The sequence below is a fragment of the Hyaena hyaena genome, unplaced genomic scaffold (genome assembly GCF_003009895.1).
Source record: "Hyaena hyaena isolate Hyena2069 unplaced genomic scaffold, ASM300989v1 scaffold_582, whole genome shotgun sequence".
Classification (NCBI taxonomy): Eukaryota; Metazoa; Chordata; class Mammalia; order Carnivora; family Hyaenidae; genus Hyaena; species Hyaena hyaena.
Genome location: NW_024081214.1, coordinates 751,781 through 774,613, shown reverse-complemented (window position 1 = coordinate 774,613; position 22,833 = coordinate 751,781). Strand labels below are relative to the sequence as shown.

The 22,833-nt window shown below is 41.0% G+C and overlaps 1 protein-coding gene across 2 annotated transcripts in view; it reads right to left on the bottom strand.

The window, feature by feature from the left end:
• Positions 1-22,833, bottom strand: part of SIDT1 (SID1 transmembrane family member 1) — a 100,588-nt gene that overhangs the window by 63,392 nt on the left and 14,363 nt on the right. For both annotated transcript variants that reach the window (XM_039256638.1, XM_039256637.1), the window contains exons 2-3: positions 6,427-6,548; positions 4,780-4,950 (exon numbers count right to left, since the gene is read on the bottom strand). In XM_039256638.1, the coding sequence (XP_039112569.1) occupies positions 4,780-4,950; positions 6,427-6,548 (293 nt within the window). The remainder of the gene's footprint in view (positions 1-4,779; positions 4,951-6,426; positions 6,549-22,833) is intronic.

The following is a 22,833-nucleotide window of genomic DNA, read 5'->3' as shown; positions in this document are numbered from 1 at the left end:
GAGCAGGGGAGGGTCAGAGAGAGAGGGAGTCACAGACTGAAACAGACTCCAGGCTCTGAGCTGGCAGTCAGCACAGAGCCCGACGCGGGGCTCGAACCCACGAACCGCGAGATCATGACCCAAGCGAAAGTCGGACGCTTAACCGACTAAGCCACCCAGGCGCCCCTGACAGAATTTTATTTTTAAGACTCAATTGAAATAAGTGCTTCATGGAACTGAGAAACATATGTAGGGCAACATAAACATTGGGAGGAATTAAATACAAAGTCGAACTAGCATATTATATTGGCAATTGCTCAGAACTGGGAGTCAGAAGGAGCATCCAGTCCTGATTTTACCCCTTTCCTATCAGTGTGTTTGGATAAGTCCCTTAACCTCTCTGGGCACCAGTTTGCTCATCTGTAAAAATGAGGAGAGTGGATTCAATTTCAAAAGTTCCTTTCATTCTTAAAATTTATGGTTGTAGGGGAACAAATCCTGAAACATGTTTCATATACCTTCTAGTGTGCCCCCCAAAAACATGCAACAGAAACTGCCATGTTGGGAATTTTGAGTTGATTTTTCAGCATTTCTCTCAATACCTAGACTTTAGATCTTGCCACAATGCTCAACTCTTGCCTGTTATTATCATCCTCTGGATTTCTGGGTCACCAGCAAAGTTAGTGTGGGACAAACCAGAGCCAAGGAGAAAGAGACGCATACATTTCAGTTATCATCTCTTCTCAGACTTATCTTATTCTCATAAAAACCCTGGTAAGTGTGTCATTTTGAAATGCTCTGAACGTCTGGTTGCTGAGGTCAAGTCACATGATAAGAGGTGGAAACAGATAACAATGTGAGGGAATAGATTTGCAGTTCCACCAGCACGCACATCATTCATTAACACTTGCACAGACCTGTGATCTTATGATTTCAGTGTCACAGAATTCAGTTCTCTGAAGGGTCTAATTAGCCTCACAGCCCTAGAACCAGCCCTAGAATTCAAGTACACTGCCACCAGGTGACAGCGACAGGTCAAAGACACAGAGCCCAATCAGTAAATGTGACACTGCTCTGAAGTTCAAATTGTACTTTGTTCAAGTAATGTGCTACAACCTCCTTCAAATGTATCACCATGAATTCCTATATTGTTTAATATCATAAATAGTTGAGCATTAAAATAATTAAATGTGAGCACCATATTTAGAAATTGCTTAGAGGCAGTGGTTCTCAATTCTGGCTACACATTAGAATTGGCTGTGGAACTTTAAATATGTATATACTAATGCTCAAACCTCCCTCCTAGAAACTCTAACTTCGTTGATCTGTATGGATTTTATCTACCAGAGAAATTTTTTCTGCCTTTTGCGGGGGGTGGAGTGAGAGTTTTTGCTCTTGAAATTACCATGTCACTTTTTTCTACACCAAAATTAATGGAGGGACTTAGAAAATCTGCTGTGACTGCCTCTTCCATCCTTCTAACCATTCATTCCTCCATCTGTCCATTCATTTCTCTGGGCATAAATTGTCAAGAGCTGCAGAGAAGACCAAGATAAATATTTGATTCCTATTAGCAACTCTACTGGCTACAGACTTCTTTATAAACTGCCTTAGAATATTTAAGGTGAGCTTTATAATAGAACAAACATTCTGATTGGAAAAAATGAGCTAATGAGCTACAAAAAGTAATATATACTATTTGTAAATATTCTGACTTTTAAAAATTAATCTTTTTATTGAAGTATAATAAACATGATAAAAGCACAAGTCATAAATATGTATCTGAATGAATTCTCACCCGGTAAACAACCATATACTTCCTCTTTCCTCTTCAAAGTTATCACTGTCCTGACTTCTAATATTACAGAATAGTTTTGCCTGATTTTAAACTTTATATAAGTGGAACCAAACAGTATGAATTCCTGTTGTCTGGCTTCTTTTGCTTAGCATTGTGTTTGTGAGAGTTATCCACATTGCTAGGTACAGCAATAGTTTGTTAATTTTTATTAGTGTGTAGTATTCCCTTGGATAAATAAGACAATTATATATTTAGGAATTGGATTTATAATAAGTAGGAGTGAAATTGCATTGTCAGTCTTTTCAAAGTATAGAAATTAGTAAATGTAGGGAAATCTCATTGTAGTTTTAATTTGTGTTTCTGACAGCTGATAAGGCTGGGTTTTAGGATCATTTGGATACCTTCTTTGGTAAAGTGTCTATTCAACTCTCTTGACTGTTTTTTTTTTCCCAATGGGTCTGCTTTATTATATTTTGAAAAACAAGTATAAAAATAATACTAGTCATTTCAAATAATTGACTTGTCCTTTGGTTGATTTTGTCCATTGTTGATTTGTTCTCTATTTCATTGTTTTATGCTCTTATTTTATTACTTTCTTTTACTTTGAGTTTAACTTTCTAACTTCTTGAAATGGACACTTACCATGCTGATTTTCAGCCATTCTTCTTTCCTAACATATACATTTGAAGCTACACATTTTCCTCTAAGCAGTGCTAACTTAGATGCATCCCAGAAGTTTGGATATGTCATATTTTCATTATCACTTGTTCAAAATATTTTCTAATTTTCATGGTAACTACTTCTTGACTCATAATTTATTTAGAAGTAAACTACTTAATTTCAAAACATTTGGGGATTTTTATAGATATCATTTTGTAGCTGATTTCTACCTCAATTCCATATACAGGATTTCAGTTCTTTTAAATTTATTAAGACATGCATTTGAGCTTGGCAACTGGTAAATGTTGCATGTATACCTGAAAAGGTTAGGCATTCTATCATTTTGAAATACAGCTTCCTAAATACATTAATTCATTCAAGCTTGTTGTTCATGTTCATCTGCTCTTTATATCTTAAAGGGCCAGATAGTAAATATATTAGGCTTATAGGCCATAATGTCTCCAAACCAACTACTCACCTTTGCCATTGTAGTATGAAAGCAAGTGGAGACAATATGTAAATGAATGGGTAGGGCAATGTTCCTATAAAACTCTAGTTAGAAGACCCAGTGGCCAGTCTGTGGGCCATAGATTGCCAATGCCTGTTTTAATTATGTTTTGGTCTTTTTTTTTTTTTTTTTTTTATCTATAGAGAAATCTCCACAAAGATTGTAAATTAGCCCAATTCTTTCCATTCTGAAATTTTTGCTTTGTATATTATTAAGTGATGTTACTAGGTGCATATAAATTTAGAACAGATTCTTTTAGAAATATGAACTGTCCCTCTCTCTCCAGTAATTCTTCTGTATTAAGGGATCTCTTGTAAATATGATATACTATACCAACTTTCTTTTGGTTAGTATTAATATATTTCTTTTACTATCTTTTTATTTATGTTTATATAATCTTTTATTTAAGCTTGTACTCTTGTAAGCAACATCTACTTAGTTTCCTTTTTTTCTAAATCTCACTGACATTCTTAGTCTTTTTCTTGGCATATTTGAGTCTGTTTATATTACATATATTTTTTCATTGGGTAAATATAAACATTGATTCAATTTCTGAGACTCTTCACTCTCTGTTCCAAAGTTCTAGTGAGAGGTCTAGGTCACAGGATATACATATTTTTCTTGAGTATAGTTTCTGCTCCTGAGGTCTCCTCATTTTTTTCTCAGAAGACAAAATTGTTCCAGTGACGCTGAGTCTGGCCCTATGGGCACACAGGCTTGCACACACCTGGGTGCCAGTCTCCATCCTCAGCAGTACCCAGACTCATCAATGCCAAGATTCTTCTCTGTAAGAACCACAGAAGGGTGGGTGATAATGGGGACAGCAGCCAAGAGCTTGCCTGTTTTTTCTTATTGATTTGTAGAAGTTCTTTATATATTCTGCTACAAACCCTTTACAGTTATGTGTGTTGTCTTTTAGAATATGATTTATCTTTTTGTTCTCTTAGTGAAACATTTTGATGAGTAAAATTCTATTTTTAATGTAATCAATGTAACAATATTTTCTTTTAAAATTTATTTAAAACAGAGAAGAGGAAGTGGTCTGACCCCTTGAGAAGCCATAATCTTAGAAGAGAATGGGGCAGAAAAGTATCTCAACTTTCTGGCCTTATTAAGGAATGACCTTAGTCTTTCTGTTTAAATATTCAGACAAATTTATGCAATATTTTATGAGTAACCTTTGGAAGAGAGTAACCTCTCTTTGGAAGAGAACAGATCCCTTGGAGACAACTCCCCCCACTGAATTTATTATATGTATGTCTAAGATGAACAGTGCAAGATGGTGAATCCCAACTGATTTGGTTTCACAGGATGGTAGTGCAAGGAGAAGGAGGAACTCATCGTGAGTTTTTGCACAAAGGACAAAGCCAAGTAACATTATTTTCTACCTGTATACATTCCTAACCTGGAAGGAGAAAACTGTAGTAAGTTTTCTTACTTACTTATAGCAGTAAGGACAAGGAAAATAGGTTAAGGTCTTCCCTAGGAGAAAATCCTTCAGGAGAGTGGCATTGATGCATAATACAAAAGCACCCAGTCACCAGGGCCTCTTGCTTGAGCTACAGACAGACAGGGTCCTCACAGACCCTTGAGAACAGATACACCTATGATGTCAAGCGCTGCTCCTCTCTGCACCCATCCCTACTGCTTCCCTGTTGCACAGATTATGGCCCAGCTGCCCAGCTGTGAGTAGGTGAGTTCAGAAGGTGCTCAGACAATATGCCAAATGAATAATTCCCTTCTTGAGTGCTGACCTGGAAAGTGGATGGAGCATGCCCAAGCCCAGCAATAGCAGACAAACGAATAGAGAAAGGTCACAATAAGTTTTGCTTACTGTAGCTGGAAGTGCTTGATCTTGGTAACCAGCAGTTTGTACTGGGCCCCCAGGGGTGCCATGGATGCTACGTCTACAAATATCAGCTGCTCCAGAGGTCCTGTTTCATTGGTTGCTTCTGAGGGACATAAGGTGCGGCTCACTTCCTGGTAGTTGTAACTCCTCTGGTATCTGTAGCAGCCAATGGAAGGAAAAACCAGCAAGAACAAGAGAGAGATTTAGTGAACATAGAAAAAAGCCAATCTTATTTCATTTCTCTCCAAATTTGTTTTTGAGTCCTTATCTTTTGAATTTCAGACTGGACCTATAGATAGTGATTTAGAACTAGTGTCTCTGGCATAAGCTTGCATGATGTGATAACAGGACTCGAGCACTCTTCAGTGCTGCCCAGTTCAGTTCGGTCATGCCTACCTTATACTCAATGATCTTACTAATTCAATGAGGAAAAAAAATACCACATTTTGAAGGAGAAACTATCCTGGCAAAACAACCAGGTTTTTACTCAAGCTTACTTTAAATGGAACATAAAAAAAAAAAAAAAAAAAGCCTCAGAGCCCAGGTCAAGACTGTGAGTGACTATTTTGATTTTCAATTTATTCTGCCACTAAAGGTGATTTAACACCATATTACGTACATATGTCTGAATGTCTTCTCTCTTTTTTCCTTAGTAGTGCTATGGTACCTTACACAGTTTCTCTGCAAAAATATAAACTTCATGAAGGCAAGGATTTTGTTTTTCTCCCCTCCCCCCACCGCCGGCCCCACTGCTGTATCCTTAGCTTCTAGCACTTAGTAGTGCTTAATAAATACTATGGAATGAAGAATGCATACTCTGTGGGCATTTTGAAGAATGAAGGAGGTGTTACTCATTTACGTTGACTGCTGAGCCTAACCCTGTCCTCAGTGGATGATCCACTAACCAAGAGCTACAGAATATTCTGGATAGAATTAAAATGCTAAAAGTTCTTCCAGGTGCTACAAATCTAGGCAGAGTGTTTATCTGAATTCTAAGAGGATGGAAGTTGAACACACTCGAAATGGTCGGGCTATGTGCCATGATCATTATTTGCACTTAGCATGCATACAATATCAGCATTCCAAAAGCCTGATTGTCCTTTAACTAGGGAAAATGCCAATTAAGGTCTAAGTCATTGAAAGAAACCAAATGTAATAGCTAAAACATGGAAAGAGCCTAAGTGTCCATCAATGGACGAATGGATCAAGAAGATGTGGTTTATCTATACCATGGAATACTCCATGGCAATGAGAAACAATGAAATCTGGCCATGTGTAGCAACATGGATGGACCTTGAGGGTGTTATGCTGAGCGAAATAAGTCAGGCAGAGAAGGACAAATATCATATGTGTGCACGTATAGGAGGACTAGGAGGAACTTAACAGAGGACCAATCGGGAGAAGAAGGGGGGAAATGGTGGGGGAAAGGGAGAGAGGCAAACCATGAGAGACTCTTGAATGCTGACAAAAACTGAGGACTGATGGATGTGGGGGGGGGGGGATGGGCATGGAGGAGGGCACTTGTGGGGATGAGCACTGAGTGTTATGTGGAAACTAATTTGACAATAAACTATTCTTAAAAAAAAAAAGAAACCAAATGTGGTGCAATGGTCCAGGGGAAGATCCACTTACAGTCCTTGGAAGAGTAGAGGAACCTGCCAGGACAGCACCCCTTTCTGCTGGCGAACCACAACAAGGACTGGGTAGTCGAGGTTCTCGGAGGAACTGTTCACATATACCCGCACGGCATTCACCTGCAAGCCAGGGCAGAGACAGGGGTAACGTAAATCACACATACACATACATGCGCGCGCGCACACACACACACACACACACACACACACATCATAGCTGCCACCTGACACCATCTTGGGTGAAACCAGATTCTGGAGACTTCAAATGGCAGGCTGAGTATTTTGAATTAGGCAGTCAATATAAGGTTTTGAGAATAAGTCCAGGAGAGAAAAAGATACTGGCATTCTTCTTACTCTTCTATTCGTTCTTCTATTCTATAAATGCTACAGATGCAAATACCTTTAGAGAAAAAAAAAGACCCACAAGCTCCTCAATTGCTGACAAACTTTAATTTTGTTTTTGGAAAATCATTCTGTGCTTCTATCCAAAATGTTACTGCCACATGTTATTCAAGCCTAGCAGATGGCCTGATGCTCCCCTAGCAACAGATACCATAGGGGCTGAGCATTCTTCTCCTTGCCCTGTTCCAAGGCATAAATCAATCCCTGAGACAAAACGCTTTTCTACATCAGCAGCTCCATGGCCTTTTCTGAATACACATATCACCCCAAGGATTTAACACTATCAATGCTGTTTTAAAGACAGAAAATTGAACTGTGCCTCTGGATCTAATGGTTTTGGCGTTTTCCTTCAGTTTTTATAATACCATAGGCTAAAGGGAAGGAACCAAATAGAAAAAAGACAAGGTAAGAAAGAAAAAGTAAAGCTTGATCTTTCACAGGAGACTCCCCCTGCCACCCTACCACTGTATTAAAGCCTTAGTGTTCTCTTGAAAGCGTCTTTAGTGGGGAGAAGAAATGAAACAAGAAAATCTTGCAGTTAAACCCGGGAATGCTCAGTTGGTTAAGCATCAGACTCTTTGTTTGGGCTCAAGTCACGATCGTACAGTTCGTGGGATGGAGACTTGCACTGGGCTCTGTGCTGACTGTGCAGAGCCTGGTTGGCGTTCTCATTCTCTCTCTCTCTCCTCTCTCTCTCTGTCTCTGTGTCTCTCTCTCTGTCTCTCTCCCTCCCTCCCTGTCTCTGCCCTTCTTGTGCACACATACTCTCTCTCTCAAAATAAATAAATAAGCTTAAAAAAATAGAAGTTGAGAAGAGACAGAGCCATATGGATATCATATGTTACTATTTAGTTCTCTTATATCATTCTTCACTGAACCACTTTGCTTTTTTATTTTTTTTTTATTTTTTTTTATGTTTTTTTTTATTTATTTCTAGGAGAGAGAGAGAGAGAGACAGCGTGAGCAGGGGAGGGTCAGAGAGAGAGGGAGTCACAGACTGAAACAGGCTCCAGGCTCCGAGCTGGCAGTCAGCACAGAGCCCGACGCGGGGCTCGAACCCACGAACCGCGAGATCATGACCCAAGCGAAAGTCGGACGCTTAACCGACTAAGCCACCCAGGCGCCCCTACACTTTGCTTTTTTAATGTTGAAACAGTCCAAGAGTAATTTATTAATTTGGTAAGAAGCACTTGCTCTTGAAGGGAACATTTCCTTGTGCCTAAGCTCTACATGTTTCCATGGAAGTTATGGTGTGGCCGATAATTGCCAACACCCTACCTCTAGTGCAGACCTCTTTCACAGGCACCTCAATCTCAACCTGTCAGAAATGGAATCTATCATTCTCTTCACTCTTTAATTTCCTCTGAATTTCCTTGCTTCTTCTTTTTTAATTTTTTTTATTTATTTCTAGGAGAGAGAGAGAGAGAGAGAGACAGTGTGAGCAGGGGAGGGTCAGAGAGAGAGGGAGACACAGAACCTGAAATAGGCTCCAGGCTCTGAGCTGGCAGTCAGCACAGAGCCCGACGCGGGGCTCGAACCCACGAACCACGAGATCATGACCTAAGCGAAAGTCGGACGCTTAACCGACTAAGCCACCCAGGTGCCCCTGAATTTCCTTGCTTCTTGAACAGCCTCAGCATGCAGCCATTTCATCTAATGAGAACCATTACATGAGAGTCATCCTTGATTCCTACTTCTTTAGCTTTTCTCACTCATAGGTCATCAAGTTCTACTGCTTCTACCTCCTTCATGCTGTCCATATCCAGACTCTCCCCCCTTCAATGATCTCATAGTTCTCGTAGTTTATCTCCTCATTGACTGTACGTTAGCTAGTCTTCTTATCCCCAGGACTCTGCCCCCTCAGATGTCAGTTCTATCCTGGCATCCTCCTATATAAAAAAGGCCTTTAGTCGCTCTGGGAATTTTCAGATTTACCCCAACTCTTGGATGTGCAGTTGACATATTTTTTTAAGTTTATTTATTTTGAAAGTGCATGCATGAGTATGTGCACAAGCAGGGGACAGGCAGAGAGAGAGAGGGAGAGAATCCCAAGCAGGCTCCACTGTCAGGGCAGAGACCAACATAGGGCTTGATCCCATGAACTGTGAAATCATGACCTGAGCTGAAATCTAGAGTTAGATGCTTAACCAAATGAGCCACCCAGGTGCCATGCAACTGGCATCTTTAATGAGGGGATGGGCAGCCTTGTGGGACTGAGCTCTTAACCTCTGAGATCTGATGCTAAAACCAGCTAGACCTGAACTGAGCTGTAGGCCACTCTGCTGGTGTCACAGTGTTACTTGATATATGGAAAACCCACACATTTGGTATCAGAAGTGTTGACCATGAGTAGAAGAAAATGGAAGTGAGTTTTCCTGATAAGACAACCACAAAGCATATTTTTTCATGCAGTCAAATTCATTTTTTTCTTCTTGGACAGTTCTTCCATCACTTTGAAAATTGAGATATATTCACACACCACACAACCCACTCTTAAGCTGTACAATTCAGTAGTTTTTTTTTTAATTTTTTAAAAAAATGTTTAATGTTTATTTATTTTTGAGAGACAGAAAAGCAGATTGCAAGTGGGGGAGGGGCAGAGAGAGAGAGGAAGACACAGAATCTGGAAGCTGGCTCCAGGCTCTGAGCTGTCAGCACAGAGCCCAATGTGGGGTCCGAACCCACGAACTGTGAGATCATGATCTGAGCCGAATTGGTCTCTTAATCGAATGAGCCACCCAGGCACCCTTAGTTTAACTTTTTGAGGAGCTACCAGAATGTTTTCCAGAGAGATTCATCATTTTACAGTCTAGCAATTTACATTACTGGTAACATAAAAGGGTTTCAATTTCTTCACATCTTGCCAACACTTGTTACTATCTTCTTGATTATAACCATGGTAGTAGGTGTGAGGTGGTATCTCCTTGTGAACCATGTGGTATTTTAATTGTTTACCTGCCTGGCTCTTTTTTTTTTTTTTTTTGGTGCAAAAATGTGATTTTATTAAAGCATGGGGACAGAACCCGTGGGCGTTGCACTGGGGTTGTGAAGAGGTTATATGCTGGTTATATACTAAAGAGTTGGCAGGTAAAGGCAAAAGGGAGGTCTCCAAAAGGACTTTGATATGCTAAAGAGAACCCCTAAGATACTGGAAGCCTTGCTATAGTCAAGCTAAGGTTGTTTTCCCTTTAGTAAGGCATTATTAACATTAAGACAGGAGGGGGTTCCTGAAGAAATGTTACACTTTGTGTTTGTCTCAAGTATTTGTCAATGGGCTGCAGGTTATAAGGAAATTTAATGTTATTTACATTTTCTTCTTGCCTTTGTTCCCCACATTACTATGGAGGACAGGGTGAGAGTGAGTCTATAGGTTTTCGGAGATTAGGCTGTTGATAAGATGCTGTTTTCTTGTAATTTACTAAGACACGTTGTAAACTGATGGAGACTCCTGTCCTGCCTGACTGTGACCTCTATCAGTTAATCATTTGTTTTCCCTTTTCTTTGTTCTTGGGCAGCTAGGAGTGCCTGAGGAGTGTCCCACGTGTCCCACAGGTGTGTGTGTGTGTGTCTGTGTGTGTGTGTGTGTGTGCTTGTGCTTTGTCCATTATTAGGAGATGTACAACCCTGAGGCCACCAAAAGTCACTAGCATGTCTGGAAGCTGGTGTCTTGTGAGGCAAAAACTGGGCTGGAAGGAAGGAGGTCCGTAGGGAGAACAGATGTGTCACCTCCATGGTTACCCCGCTCACTGCTAATTGCCACACCCTAATTTTATTCCTTGTCTGGCTCCTGTAATCCACTTACTTTTGTATTATTTAATAATGATCTTACTAATTACAATAAAAGCAAACTCAGAGATACTGACATAATAAATCGCAGAAAAATATATTAGAGTAGGAGATAGAACTGGGTAGTTTCTTTTGAGACACATAGATAATGCATTACCCCCAGGAAAGGATAAAAAGTCCTGTTGAAATTTTGCTTTGCTTTCTCAGAGGCTAACATGCAACTGAGAAAACTGGATTACATTTGCAGCAGTGAAATAGGCCATGCAAAGGCAAAACTGAATGAAGGACAATTGACCATGCATAATGGATCGTGACACCTTGTAACAGACCGTTCTTAAGAGCCAAGATTTTCTCTCCTGTTGCTTCTTTCTGTTGTTGTGAGCATTTAGTAGTGTCCCCTCTTACCCATGGGGGATATGTTCCAGGACCCCCAGTGAATGCCTGAAACTGCAGATACTACCACACCATATTATAGCATCTTTTTTCCACATATACACATTTATGATAAAGTTTATACATTAGGCACAGTAAGAGATAAATAACAATACCTAATAATAAAATAGAACAATATAACAGTAATTGTAATAAAAGTTATATGAACATGGCCTCTCTGTCTCTCAAAATATCCTCCTCTACTGTATAGGATAAAATTCTTATATGATGAGATTACTCAAGGTGAACGACAGGCATCATGACATAGTGTTAGGCTACTATTGACCTTCTGACCATATGTCAGAAGGAGGATCGTCTGCTTCTGGACTGTGGTTGACTATGAGTAACCAATATTGTGGAAAGTGAAACCACAGATAAGGAAGGACTACTGTACATATATCTTATTTTCTTTCTATGTTTATTACAAGAAAGCGGTTGTGTTATAGCTAAGAGGGAAGAATTATTTAAGTACTCCCATTTCTGAAATTATGTAGATCACAATTATGAAAGGCCTGAAGGCTTTGAGACTCCCTTTTTAATCTTTTGGAACATGTCAGTAGGGAAAAGTTCAAAGTAATATAATTCTGTTGCATAAAGAGGATGAAAATGAGTTTAATTTAAAATCTGGTTTGGTTTTGCTAAATTAATGAGGCTGTAGGCTCTGTAAGTTGGAACATCAGATTATAAATCAGAGATTATTGGTTTCCATTATTAAGCATGGCCCTGTTTTCCTGTGTGATCTTGAAAAACTCAGTCTACTTATAAAATAGCTAAAATAGAATTTGCTTTTCCTAATGTGCGTTGTTTTAGTAAATGTGTTATGTTCGCAAGGGGTATATCTAGGGAGTATTTAGGTTCTGTGATCTTTCCTTCTTTCCCTCCTTCTTTCCACCCTTTCCTGCTACCCTTCCATGATCTCTCCAATATTGATCAAACATTCCCTGAATTAAGAGCTCTGGGATGTGCCATGGGCATACTAAAGGCAATTTTGTCGTTCAGGAGCTCCTGATCTAGTCAGAGAGACAAATGATGTTATCACCAACAGCATAATGTGATGATGCTGTGGTAGTGATGTGACCAGGTACTGTGTGTACACAATGATCAAAGTGGCTACCTGTGGGGGGTAGTCAGGCAAAACAGCACAAAGCTGGTCAAACTGTAGTTAAGTTGGACTAGTCCACATAGGTCCCATCATTGCCTGCCTGGTGCACATGACCTTGACTCATTAGAGAAACTTATATCTGGCAAGGTGCTCAAGAAGATGATCTAGTCCAAAGGTACTATTTATAGATGAGGAGCCCATGGCATAGAGGTGATGTGGCTCCCCCAAGGATATTCAGCTATGGAAGAATCATGACTGGAACCTAAGCTTCTTGCATCCCAGTCTGCACACAGTACTTGGTCAGATCATGCGATTATCACCATTTCAAATCCCTGACTTCTATTGAACACCACTGTGGATATAGGCTTCTTTTGCTGTTTCACTGTGAAATCAAGAAACTATAAATACCGTGAATGAAGGAAAGAGACAAGCCATAGAATAAGGAGATGTTATTGGTACATATATAATATCAGCATCTTGAACATATAGAACTCCTAGGAAAACAGAACAACCCGGTAGAATAAAAGGTAAAGGATATATATAAAGGGCAACTGCAGAGGTGAAGAATGACCAAAGAACATTGTAAAGGTGTTCAGCCCTCTACACCCATTAGAAAGGTAAAGCTTCAAAAGTATGATACCACATCTGCAAGGATGTAGAGAAACAGGAACTCTTACATCTTGCTCATGAAAATGTTATTACAACCACGTCAGAGGGCAAGTGGCAATCTCTACTAAAGCTGAAGATGGGTTCACATTACATGCCAGCATTTCCACCAAGTTTATTCACAAGAAGAACCCTCTTACATAAGCACAAGGCATTATGAACAAGACTGAAATAAATAAACTATGATATGGACCAGTATGGGTCACTCAGAAGAGTATCAATTGAGAGAAAGAGCAGGTTGCTCAAGGATACATACTGCATGATCTCATTTAAATAAACTTTGTAAACAGGCAAAATAATTCTATCTATCCATCCATCTGCCTCTCTACCTACCTATCATCCATCTGTAGTGAAACATACATACACAGAAGTGATAAACACCAAATTTAAGATCGTTCTTTTCAAGGGGCACTTGGATGGCTCAGCTGGTTAAGCATCTGGTTCCTGGTTTTGGCTCAGGTCATGGTCTCACGTTTCTTGGGTTCAAGCCCGGCATCAGACTCTGTGCTAACAATGTGGAGCCTGCTTAGGCTTCTCTCTCTCCCCTCTCAGTATACCTCCCCTGCTCATTTGTGCTCTCTCTCTCAAAATAAAAAAAAATAAGCATTAAAAAAATAATTGTTTTCGAAAGCTTTGAAAGAACTAAGACTTTGTTTGCCCCCATTGCCAGTTTCATTGATACTGATGGAAGAAAGACTTCTGGGTTAGAGACAAAGGATTTTATTCCTCTTGCATCAGTTCTTCTTGCCATCAAGTACCACTAAGGTCATGTGAATTGGCCCAGATGTCTGCCTGCATACGGGCAGCCTGCACAAATGAGCTAGGGAGTGCATGTCTTTTATAATGGGCAGCAAACTTGCCTCACCTTTGCTCTAGAGAGCGACACTCTATCTTCTGTGGCTGTTCGCTATACAAACATCCTTGACACAATAGTATAGAAAAAAATTCAGTCAGTGTCTCCTGTAACATGTGCAGAAATCAAGAGACCCATGAAGAACTGTCTGCCCAAACTGATGACCTTGGGGGAAGATAGACATCGGAGGACAGTCTAGAATCTCGCTACGTTAGGATGAACTCTGATCATTCAATAAATATTTAACTCCCTGTCCTATGCCAGGCATTATTCTGGCAATGTAGACATAGCCTGTCTTCATTAAGATTACATGTAGAATGCCAATGAAATAAGGAATTGTATTAACATTCAAGTTCCTGTGGAAACACATGGCCTAGGGTGGGGGCAAACAGAGAATTCTAATTGTCCTTTTGTGTCTTAAGCTGAGTTGTGGGTCCACATGTGTTTGTTACATTATTTTCTATACTTGTTTATATATCTAAAATACTTCATTATAATAATAAAAAGGAAGCCATGATGTTTTGCCCATTCCTGAGCAACAACCCTCATTTTATGTAGTCTCTGTTGTTCAGGGATGCAGCAAACACTCACTTACCAAAATACTCTTGTCGCTCTTCTGGCTCATTTTGATATAGTCTATCCTTATTTTAGTGCTTGACCTGTTTATGCTAACTTCACTGATTCCGCCCTCCAACCCCCCACCCTGCCTCTCTCTCAGCTAGTTGCAGAACTTTGCATTGTCTTTGCTCTAAATAACACGGCTTGTTTCCCCAGTGCTCTACCCTGGAAAAGAAATATGGTCAAGGCCCCAGATGAAGCCAGCACTGCCCTGAACAGTAAGCTGCTAGCCTAGATTCTGTACTAGGTGTAAGAATTTCCCAGGTCTGCTATAACAAAGTACCACAATTTAACTTTGTGGCTGCGTGGCTTGAAACAACAGGAAGGTATTCTATCACAGTTCTGGAGGCCAGAAGTCTGAAATCACGATGTCAGCCTGGCCACACTCCCTTTGAAACTCTGGATAGAATCCTTTCTTGCCTCGGGGCGCCTGGGTGGCTTAGTCGGTTAAGCGTCCGACTTTTGCTTAGGTCATGATCTCGCGGTTCGTGGGTTCGAGCCCCGCGTCGGGCTCTGTGCTGACTGCCAGCTCAGAGCCTGGAGCCTGTTTCAGTCTGTGACTCCCTCTCTCTCTGACCCTCCCCTGCTCACGCTGTCTCTCTCTCCCTCTCCCCTAGAAATCAATAAAACATTTAAAAAATTTTTTAAAAAGAATCCTTTCTTGCCTCTTTGTATCTTTTGGTGGTGGCCATCAATCCTTAGTATTCACTGGCTGGCAGCTACCTCACTACAGTGTCTGCCTGTTGTCACATGATGTTCTTTCTGTGCATCTCTGTTTCACATGCAGATGCCCTTTCTGTGCATGTCTGTATCCAAATTTCCCTCTTCTTAAGTACCAGAAATAAACTCTAGGTCTAAATATTTTTCTTCATTGTAGCATAAATTTACAGAAGATTGTTTTCTAAAGCTGATTCAGGCAGAAGGAATTTAAACAGTCACATCAATAACTATAGAAATTATTTTAATGTTTATCTCGTTTGAAAGAAAAATCCAGTGTGATTTTTTTTTTCAGGGTCCACCTTAATGACCTCATCTTCACTTGAACACAGCTACAAGACCCTACTTCCTAATAAGGTCATATTCATAGTTTCCAGGGGTTAGTACTTGAACATATGTTTTATGGGGAGAGGAACACAAATCAACCCTAACATTAGATTTGTAGGATTTTTAAACAATAAAGTCATTCTCCAAGACTCTGAACCTCTCCCTGACAATCACTGTATCTCCAACTTGTACCCACCTGCCAAGCTCCTTCACTGAGTGAAGCAGGCCTGGGGGAGTGTCCATTATGTGACTATTGTATGAAAACAGCTACCCCTGAGCAAAGTGGCCTTGCAGTTCTGAATCCCTTTCTTTCTTTTTAAAATTAATTTATTAATTTTAGAGAGAGAGAGTGTGTGAAAGAAGGAGGAATGGTGGGTGGAAGGACAAGGGCAGAGGGAGAGAGACTCTCTCCCACACTGAGTCGGAGGGACTCGATCCCATAACCCTGGGATCATGACTTGACCCGAAATCAAGAGTCTGATGTTCAAAGGACTAAGCCCCCCAGGTACCACTTGAATCCCTTTCTTATTAGAGGCTAGAAAGTCCTATTAGATTAAGCATTTCATCCCCAAATTTTCATAGCTACTATAAGGAATGAAGTTACTTTAATCACAGGTTATGTCTTTTTTTTTTTTAAAGAAACAAGCATTAAAATAATTTCTATAGTTATTGATGTGATGTTTAGTATTTCCTCTGCCTGATTCGGCCTTAGAAAACCATCTTCTGTAAATTTACATCATAATGAAGAAAAATATATAGAGGTAGCTTTTACTTCTGGCATTAATATCTACTATCTGGGTGACCTTGGACAAATCACTTAAATTCTCTGGGCCTCAGTGTCCTCAACTGCAGAGTGGGCACAGTAACACCCAGACTATCCACCTCCCTGGACTCTGAACAGCAGTGCTGGGTGACCTGCAGAGCATCAGGCCGGGCAGAAGGCAGAGCTGTCCCGCCCGGGTTTGGGTTTGGCAGTGCTTCTCCACTCCCACGGATGCACCGATCAGGTGTTGACTGTTTGTTTTTCATGTGTGGAGGCACACTTATAATTCCAATCACTCCCGGCAAAGGAGAAGTTTATATGGTCCATCTCACATAAGATATTAATTTCCTCTCACCGTTTGGCTTCCAGCTTTCCTGGCACAGTGCATTCATTCATCTTGTTGAAGAAAGCAGTTTACCCTTGGGAGCTATTTATTCTCTATAGTTGTAGATTCTCAGCTTTTTGTATTCAAAGCACTCTTTTTTTTCTTCCTTCCTTCCTTCTTTTTTTTTTTTGAAAGAGAGAGAGAGAAAGAGAGAGTACATGAATGGGATGGGGCAGGTTGAGAGGGAGACACAGAATCTGAAGCAGGCTCCAGGCTCCGAGATGTCAGCACACAGCCTGATTCAGGGCTTGAATTCACAAACTGTGAGATTATGACCTGAGCCGAAGTTGGACGCTTAACTAACTGAGCCACCCAGCCACCCTTCAAAGCACTTTTCTAAGCACCATGCTTTACATACCTCATCTCACCAATTTCTTTATGCCAGCAATAATCTATACACAAATATATCTATATAAAGTTTCCTCTTTAGGCTTATGATTTAAATTTTATATTGAGCATTTCAATTCCAATAAAAACATGGGAAAACATTAAAGAGACGTATAATAATTGTCAGGCCGGGAGGGCAGAACAATACACAGTCTAAATTCTAGCTGCTTGGCTATGGACTTTGTTCATTCACTAAATATTTGACTCCCTGTCCTGTACCAAGCATGGCTCTGGTGCAGGGAATACATTACTAGGCAGTGTAGATATAGGCTGCCCTCCCTGAGATCACAGGTTTGCCTATGGAATGCCAACTAAGCAAGGAATTGCATTAATATTAAGTTCCTGTGGAAGGACATGAGATAGATTTTCAGGGTGAATATTATCCTCAAGGGTGAGTAAGAATTAACCAGAAAAATGCAGGGCAGAACAAGAAAATGTCCAAATGAAGGGAACAGTGTAGTAGGTATAAGGAAGGAGGGAGGAAAGGAAGGAAGGAGGAGAAAGCAAGAAGGAAGTTTGAAGAATTAAGAGAAAATCAGTTTGGCTAGAGCTGACAGTGTGTGAGGGACTTCATTACAGTCCTGAAGAGTCTTAAAGTCATGTGGAAGAGGTTGGGGCTTTACTCTAAGGGCAACAGAAAGCCTTTGGAGGGTTTTCAGTGCCACCACCCCATTGCCAAGGCCAATTGCCAAGGCCAACACCAAGGTTGCCTCTGTTGCTGCTGAACAGCTGCTTCCCTGCATCATTGGCCCCCAGATCAAAGTCTAGACTGATATACCGAGGCCACAGGCCATGATTCAATTATGATTGAATTTGGTGTGTGTGTGTGTGTGTGTGTGTGTGTGTGTGTGTGAAAGAAGGTGCTGTTATTCCACGTGTGTACAAGAAGGAGCTCTTGCTCCAGCAGACACTCATGAAATGAGGAATCTTTCCAAACATGTAGGAATGGAGCTTAGATGTCAGGCAGTCGAAACACGGCCAAGTTTCACTACACTTACTTGGAAAGCCTTTTACACGGAACACCAAGACCATTCTATATACAAGTGTTCCATAGGGAACCCTTCGGAAAATGCTGTCCTACACATTTTCTTCACAAGAACAGTGTCAAGTCAGGTATATCCCAAAGACCCTAACTTAATCTGATCTCACCATTTAATACTCATAAAATTTATGTACTGCACTACCCAATTTGATACTCAACTATATCATTTTCCCCATTTTTTATAATATTTGGTCATTGTTCAGTGCATTTGTTTTTTCTCTCTTAGAGGATTTTATCTGTGATATATTTGGGATCTAGCAATGTATCTGAAACTTAGTATACACACTACACATATTTACTTTTTTTTCTTTTTTTTTTAATTTTTTTTTAATGTTTTATTTATTTCTAGGAGAGAGAGAGAGACAGTGTGAGCAGGGGAGGGTCAGAGAGAGAGGGAGTCACAGACCGAAACAGGCTCCAGGCTCTGAGCTGGCAGTCAGCACAGAGCCCGACACGGGGCCCGAACCCACGAACCACGAGATCATGACCTAAGCGAAAGTCGGACACTTAACCGACTAAGCTACTCAGGCGCCCCGCATATTTACTTTTTAAAGAAAATATTTATTTATTATTTTGAGAGAGAGAAAAAGAGCATGAGTGGGTGAGGGGCAGAGAGAAAAGGAGAAAGAGAATCCCAAGCAGGCTCCATGTGCTGTCAGCACAGAGCCCAAAGTGGGGCTCCAACTCATGAACCATGAGATCATGACATGAGCCAAAATCAAAAGTCAGACACTCAACCAACTGAGCCCAAAATTTCCTGTTTTTATGTGAGTAGAGATAGTCCAGCTAAGCTTGTAGCTTTCAACAAGCCCTAAGAAAGCACCCCAAGAATGTTGGGTAAGTGGCTGTTATGAATTATTCAGCATTATTTCTACAAATATTTCTTTCTCCCTATTTGTTTTCTTCTTGTGGAGGCTCTACTATGTTGATGTCATGACTGTGTCCGCCCTCCCAATTTCTTAATTTTTTTGTTGATATCCTACATCTCTTTAGATAGAGCCTCCATTTGTCTAATCCACTGCTTATTCTAATGTCCAACCCATTGCTGAGCTCTTTATGTAAACAGTGTTATTTTTAACTCTGAGGTTTCCAGTGGGTTCCTCTTTGTAAGTGTAACCTGCTTTATTTTAGCAAAGCCCTTCTGTCCCCATCTTTTTCAGGATATTGACTATGCTTATTTTAAAGTCTTTTTCTTCCCTCCTGTTAATGCGGCTACATCTGGTAAAGGCCATCCAGTTTGTTTAACTTCTTTCAAGTGGCTTCCTTCTGCAGATCTGTTGTTATTTTATCCTGTGAGCTGGAACTTCCTGGGGTATCAGCTACCTGGGGTAGTACTGAGAACCCCTGGGGGGAGGCATTAAATATGAGGAGGGTTCAGAATAGAAGGAGGAACTGGAACAAAAGCCCCCTTAGGGTAGATAGACTCTGAGTTGACCACACCCCTTTTTACCCCCACACAGGGGTCCAAGTCTGACACCCCCCCCCATCTAATTTTACTTCTATTCCCCATCCACACACTGTTCTTGCTCCCATTGTAATAGGCCGGCCTATGCCCCGTGAAGGAAGGAGGGAATGCTTAGAGACAGCAGGTGGACAGCCACAGTGGTTATCTTCCAACCTCAAGCAGGCCCTCCCAGACCGTAGCTCCTGGAGCCCGGCCAGCCTTGGGCTGGGGCTGCCGGTTTCCTACCTCACAAGGGCAAAGGGCAGGTGGCAATCCGCCTAGGCCATACTGAGAGAGGCAAAAAAACACAACAAAAGAGCTTTCCTCCAACCTATTCCTCACCAGTGGCCTCTTACATTGTGGGCTGCCATTTACCTATAATTCCAAGAGCTAACCATCTTCTGTCTCTCCAGGGTTTCCCATAGACCTTGCATTAGTTCCTGTGTCCCATGGCATCTCTGACTAGGCATCTCCAGGCTTGGGTCCTGGGAGGCGGCTGGTAGCACCTGTTGGTTCATCATTCTCTCAGGTATTGGGATCTGCTCTTCTCTTGTGTGTGATCCCTTTTCTCCTCTTTACCTTTCCTGTCTTTCTCTATCTCCCACTTACACTCCCTCTCCTTACAATTCCTTCACTCTGGAGTACAAGTGGAGAGGGCTGAAGAGGGAAAAATAATTATTTTATGGTTTGAGGCAGAATTTGAGGATCCACTCCTTAGATTTTATTTATATGCTGAGTGATCGCACTGCAGGCAAGTTTCATCGAGAGCTATTCTGAGGCCTACTTAATTCACGCTCTGAAGATGGGAAGGCACTAGAAAATTATTGTTATGGTTGTCAGAATTATGATCTGACACTTACCAGCAGTTTCTTCTGTAGTAGCAGTAATTTATTTTATTTATTTAAAATGTTTATTTATTACAGAGAGAGAGAGAGAGAGAATGCATGCGAGCAGGGGAGGGGGAGAGGGAGGGAGAGGGAGAGAATCCAAAGCAGGCACCATACCCAAAGTGGAACCCAACATGGGGCTTGATCTCATGACTGTGAGATCACGACCTGGGCCAAAATCAAGAGCTGGATACTTAACCAACTGAGTCACCCAGGCATCTCTATAGTGGTATTTATTGCAAGACCAGTGCCATTTATAATTTTAAACAAGTATTGTTAGGATATAATTATTACTTATAGAAAACGGGTTTCTAAACAAGACAAAACTGATCATCTGCAAACATCTTCCTCTTCAAAATCCTAAAACAAAAATTTCTTGAGATTAGCAGAAGTGGCCTCAGGGAAGGCCACGTTTAAGAGACAAAACTATTTGTGATTATGGAAAGAACATCATGGCTGGGATGCTATATAGTACTTGAATTCTTCTCTGATGCTCAGATTAGATGTTCCTCGTTAATGGGCATAGATAGAAGGGCTACAGCACCCCTTTTTCTCCCTCCCACATCTTGCTCCATGTCTGGATTCACATGACTGTCTTTGAACAAATGCCCTCACCTGAGAACACCCCGTGAAAACTTTTGGTGGAGTTGACTCAGTCCTACCCAGCATCCAGATCCTTTGCACATTTTAGAGGAGCTTCCTCCACCCTAGCAAACAGTGTGGGTTTTGTGGGAGGCAAGGCTGCTGATGGATCCCCAAGGGGCCAGGTAAATCACCTATGCTCAGATAGCTGGATGCTTCCACTTGGTATGTTCAATGGCAACTACATGATACAAAGATGAAGGGAGAGTTTAGAATTTGCTAGCAATTCAGACACCAGTAGAGTCCATGGCAGCAGGGCCCAGGGGTGACCATATCTAATGGTAGAGGAGGTGGTGGTTGCCAGGTGGGCATCTTGACGAAACCATTCTATAGCGTGACTGTTGCTACAATTTCCCGCAGCTTAGTCTCTCTTGGTTCCCACTCATAGTCTGAGTCTAGCAACTCAGGTTTGTGACCTACCTAATATCCTTCTAATAAATTATTTTTCTGCTTAAGTTAGCCAGTTCATTCCTGTTGCTTGCAACTAAGAACTTCGGCTGATCCTATATTCTCATTCCTTTTCTACCTCACTCATACACCAGCTATTTTGGAACCTTACTGTCCACAAGCCAAACCACCTCTGCACACCCAACTTCATCCTATTTGCCCCTCTCCTTATCCTCCACTTTTTGTCCCTTTATTGCCCGGATAAACATGGTCTCTGTCCTAGAAAGCTACAACTGCTCTACTCTGGTGAAGATGGTATGGGGAGAGAGCAGGGAAAAATACGCTATTTCTTTTTGCAAATATTGGAAAGAACAACAAGACAAAACAAAATAAAACAAAAACCTATTCGCATTTTCATGTCAATTTTTAATATACTCTCCCAGTTTAGATAACTAAAATAATTATGAGTTCACTTGTCCCTAACAGGGCAGTGAAATCTAGAGGGACAGAAACAGCTGGTCATTCCTGTTTGCTATGGCCTATCTTCATGGCTATTTAGTGGAGATCCAGAAATACCAGTTCTCGGGATTAATCCTGTCCTTGAGTGACAGATAGGCTAACTGCTTGGGTCTCTAAGCTGCCCTGTGTCTGTCGCAAAGAAACCCAGCACTGATGAAAATAAAGCACAAAAGAAATGAAGATTGGCCCTCTAGGTTCACAGGGAGTCCAAGTAACATCTTGGTTGGTGGGTGGCGACGGCTCTGTGAAACACTGAAGAAAATCTGCCAACTTCAAAGTTTTACTTAGTGTCAATCCTGCTGGCCTGACTCAAGTAGATGAATGGATGCTTGGGCATGGAAGAAAAGCAAAGATGAAAATTTAGATTTTCAGTAATTGCAAGGGAATCCAACATAAAGCATGATCAAAGGACCTAACTGAAAGTGTGGCTATGGTATTTTAAATTATTTTTACTGTTGTTGCTAAGCATACAGATGTGTTCTTGTGGGAGAGAGAGTGATTTGGTGCAAATGTTTTCAAAAAATATCCTCAGGAACTGGAGTTATGTTTTGAGCTTTGCTTTATACTAGTTACATGATTTTGGACAAGGAATTTATTTCAATGGCTTTCAGTTTTCTTTCCTGTTACGTGAGAAGATACTGGGTGATTTAAAAGGTAGTTTTAGCTCCTAAGTTTAAAATATAATTATCCTGGGGCGCCTGGGTGGCTTAGTCGGTTAAGCGTCCGACTTTCGCTTAGGTCATGATCTCGCGGTTCGTGGGTTCGAGCCCCACGTCGGGCTCTGTGCTGACTGCCAGCTCAGAGCCTGGAGCCTGTTTCAGTCTGTGACTCCCTCTCTCTCTGACCCTCCCCTGCTCACGCTGTCTCTCTCTCTCGCCTAGAAATAAATAAAAAAAAAAATATTTAAAAAAAAATAAATAAAAAATAAATTATAATTATCCCTGGGGTGCCTGAGAGGCTCAGTCAGTTAAGCATATGACTCTAGGTCAGGGCATGATCTTGTGGTCCGGTCTGTGGGTTCAAGCCCCACGTCAGGCTCTGTACTA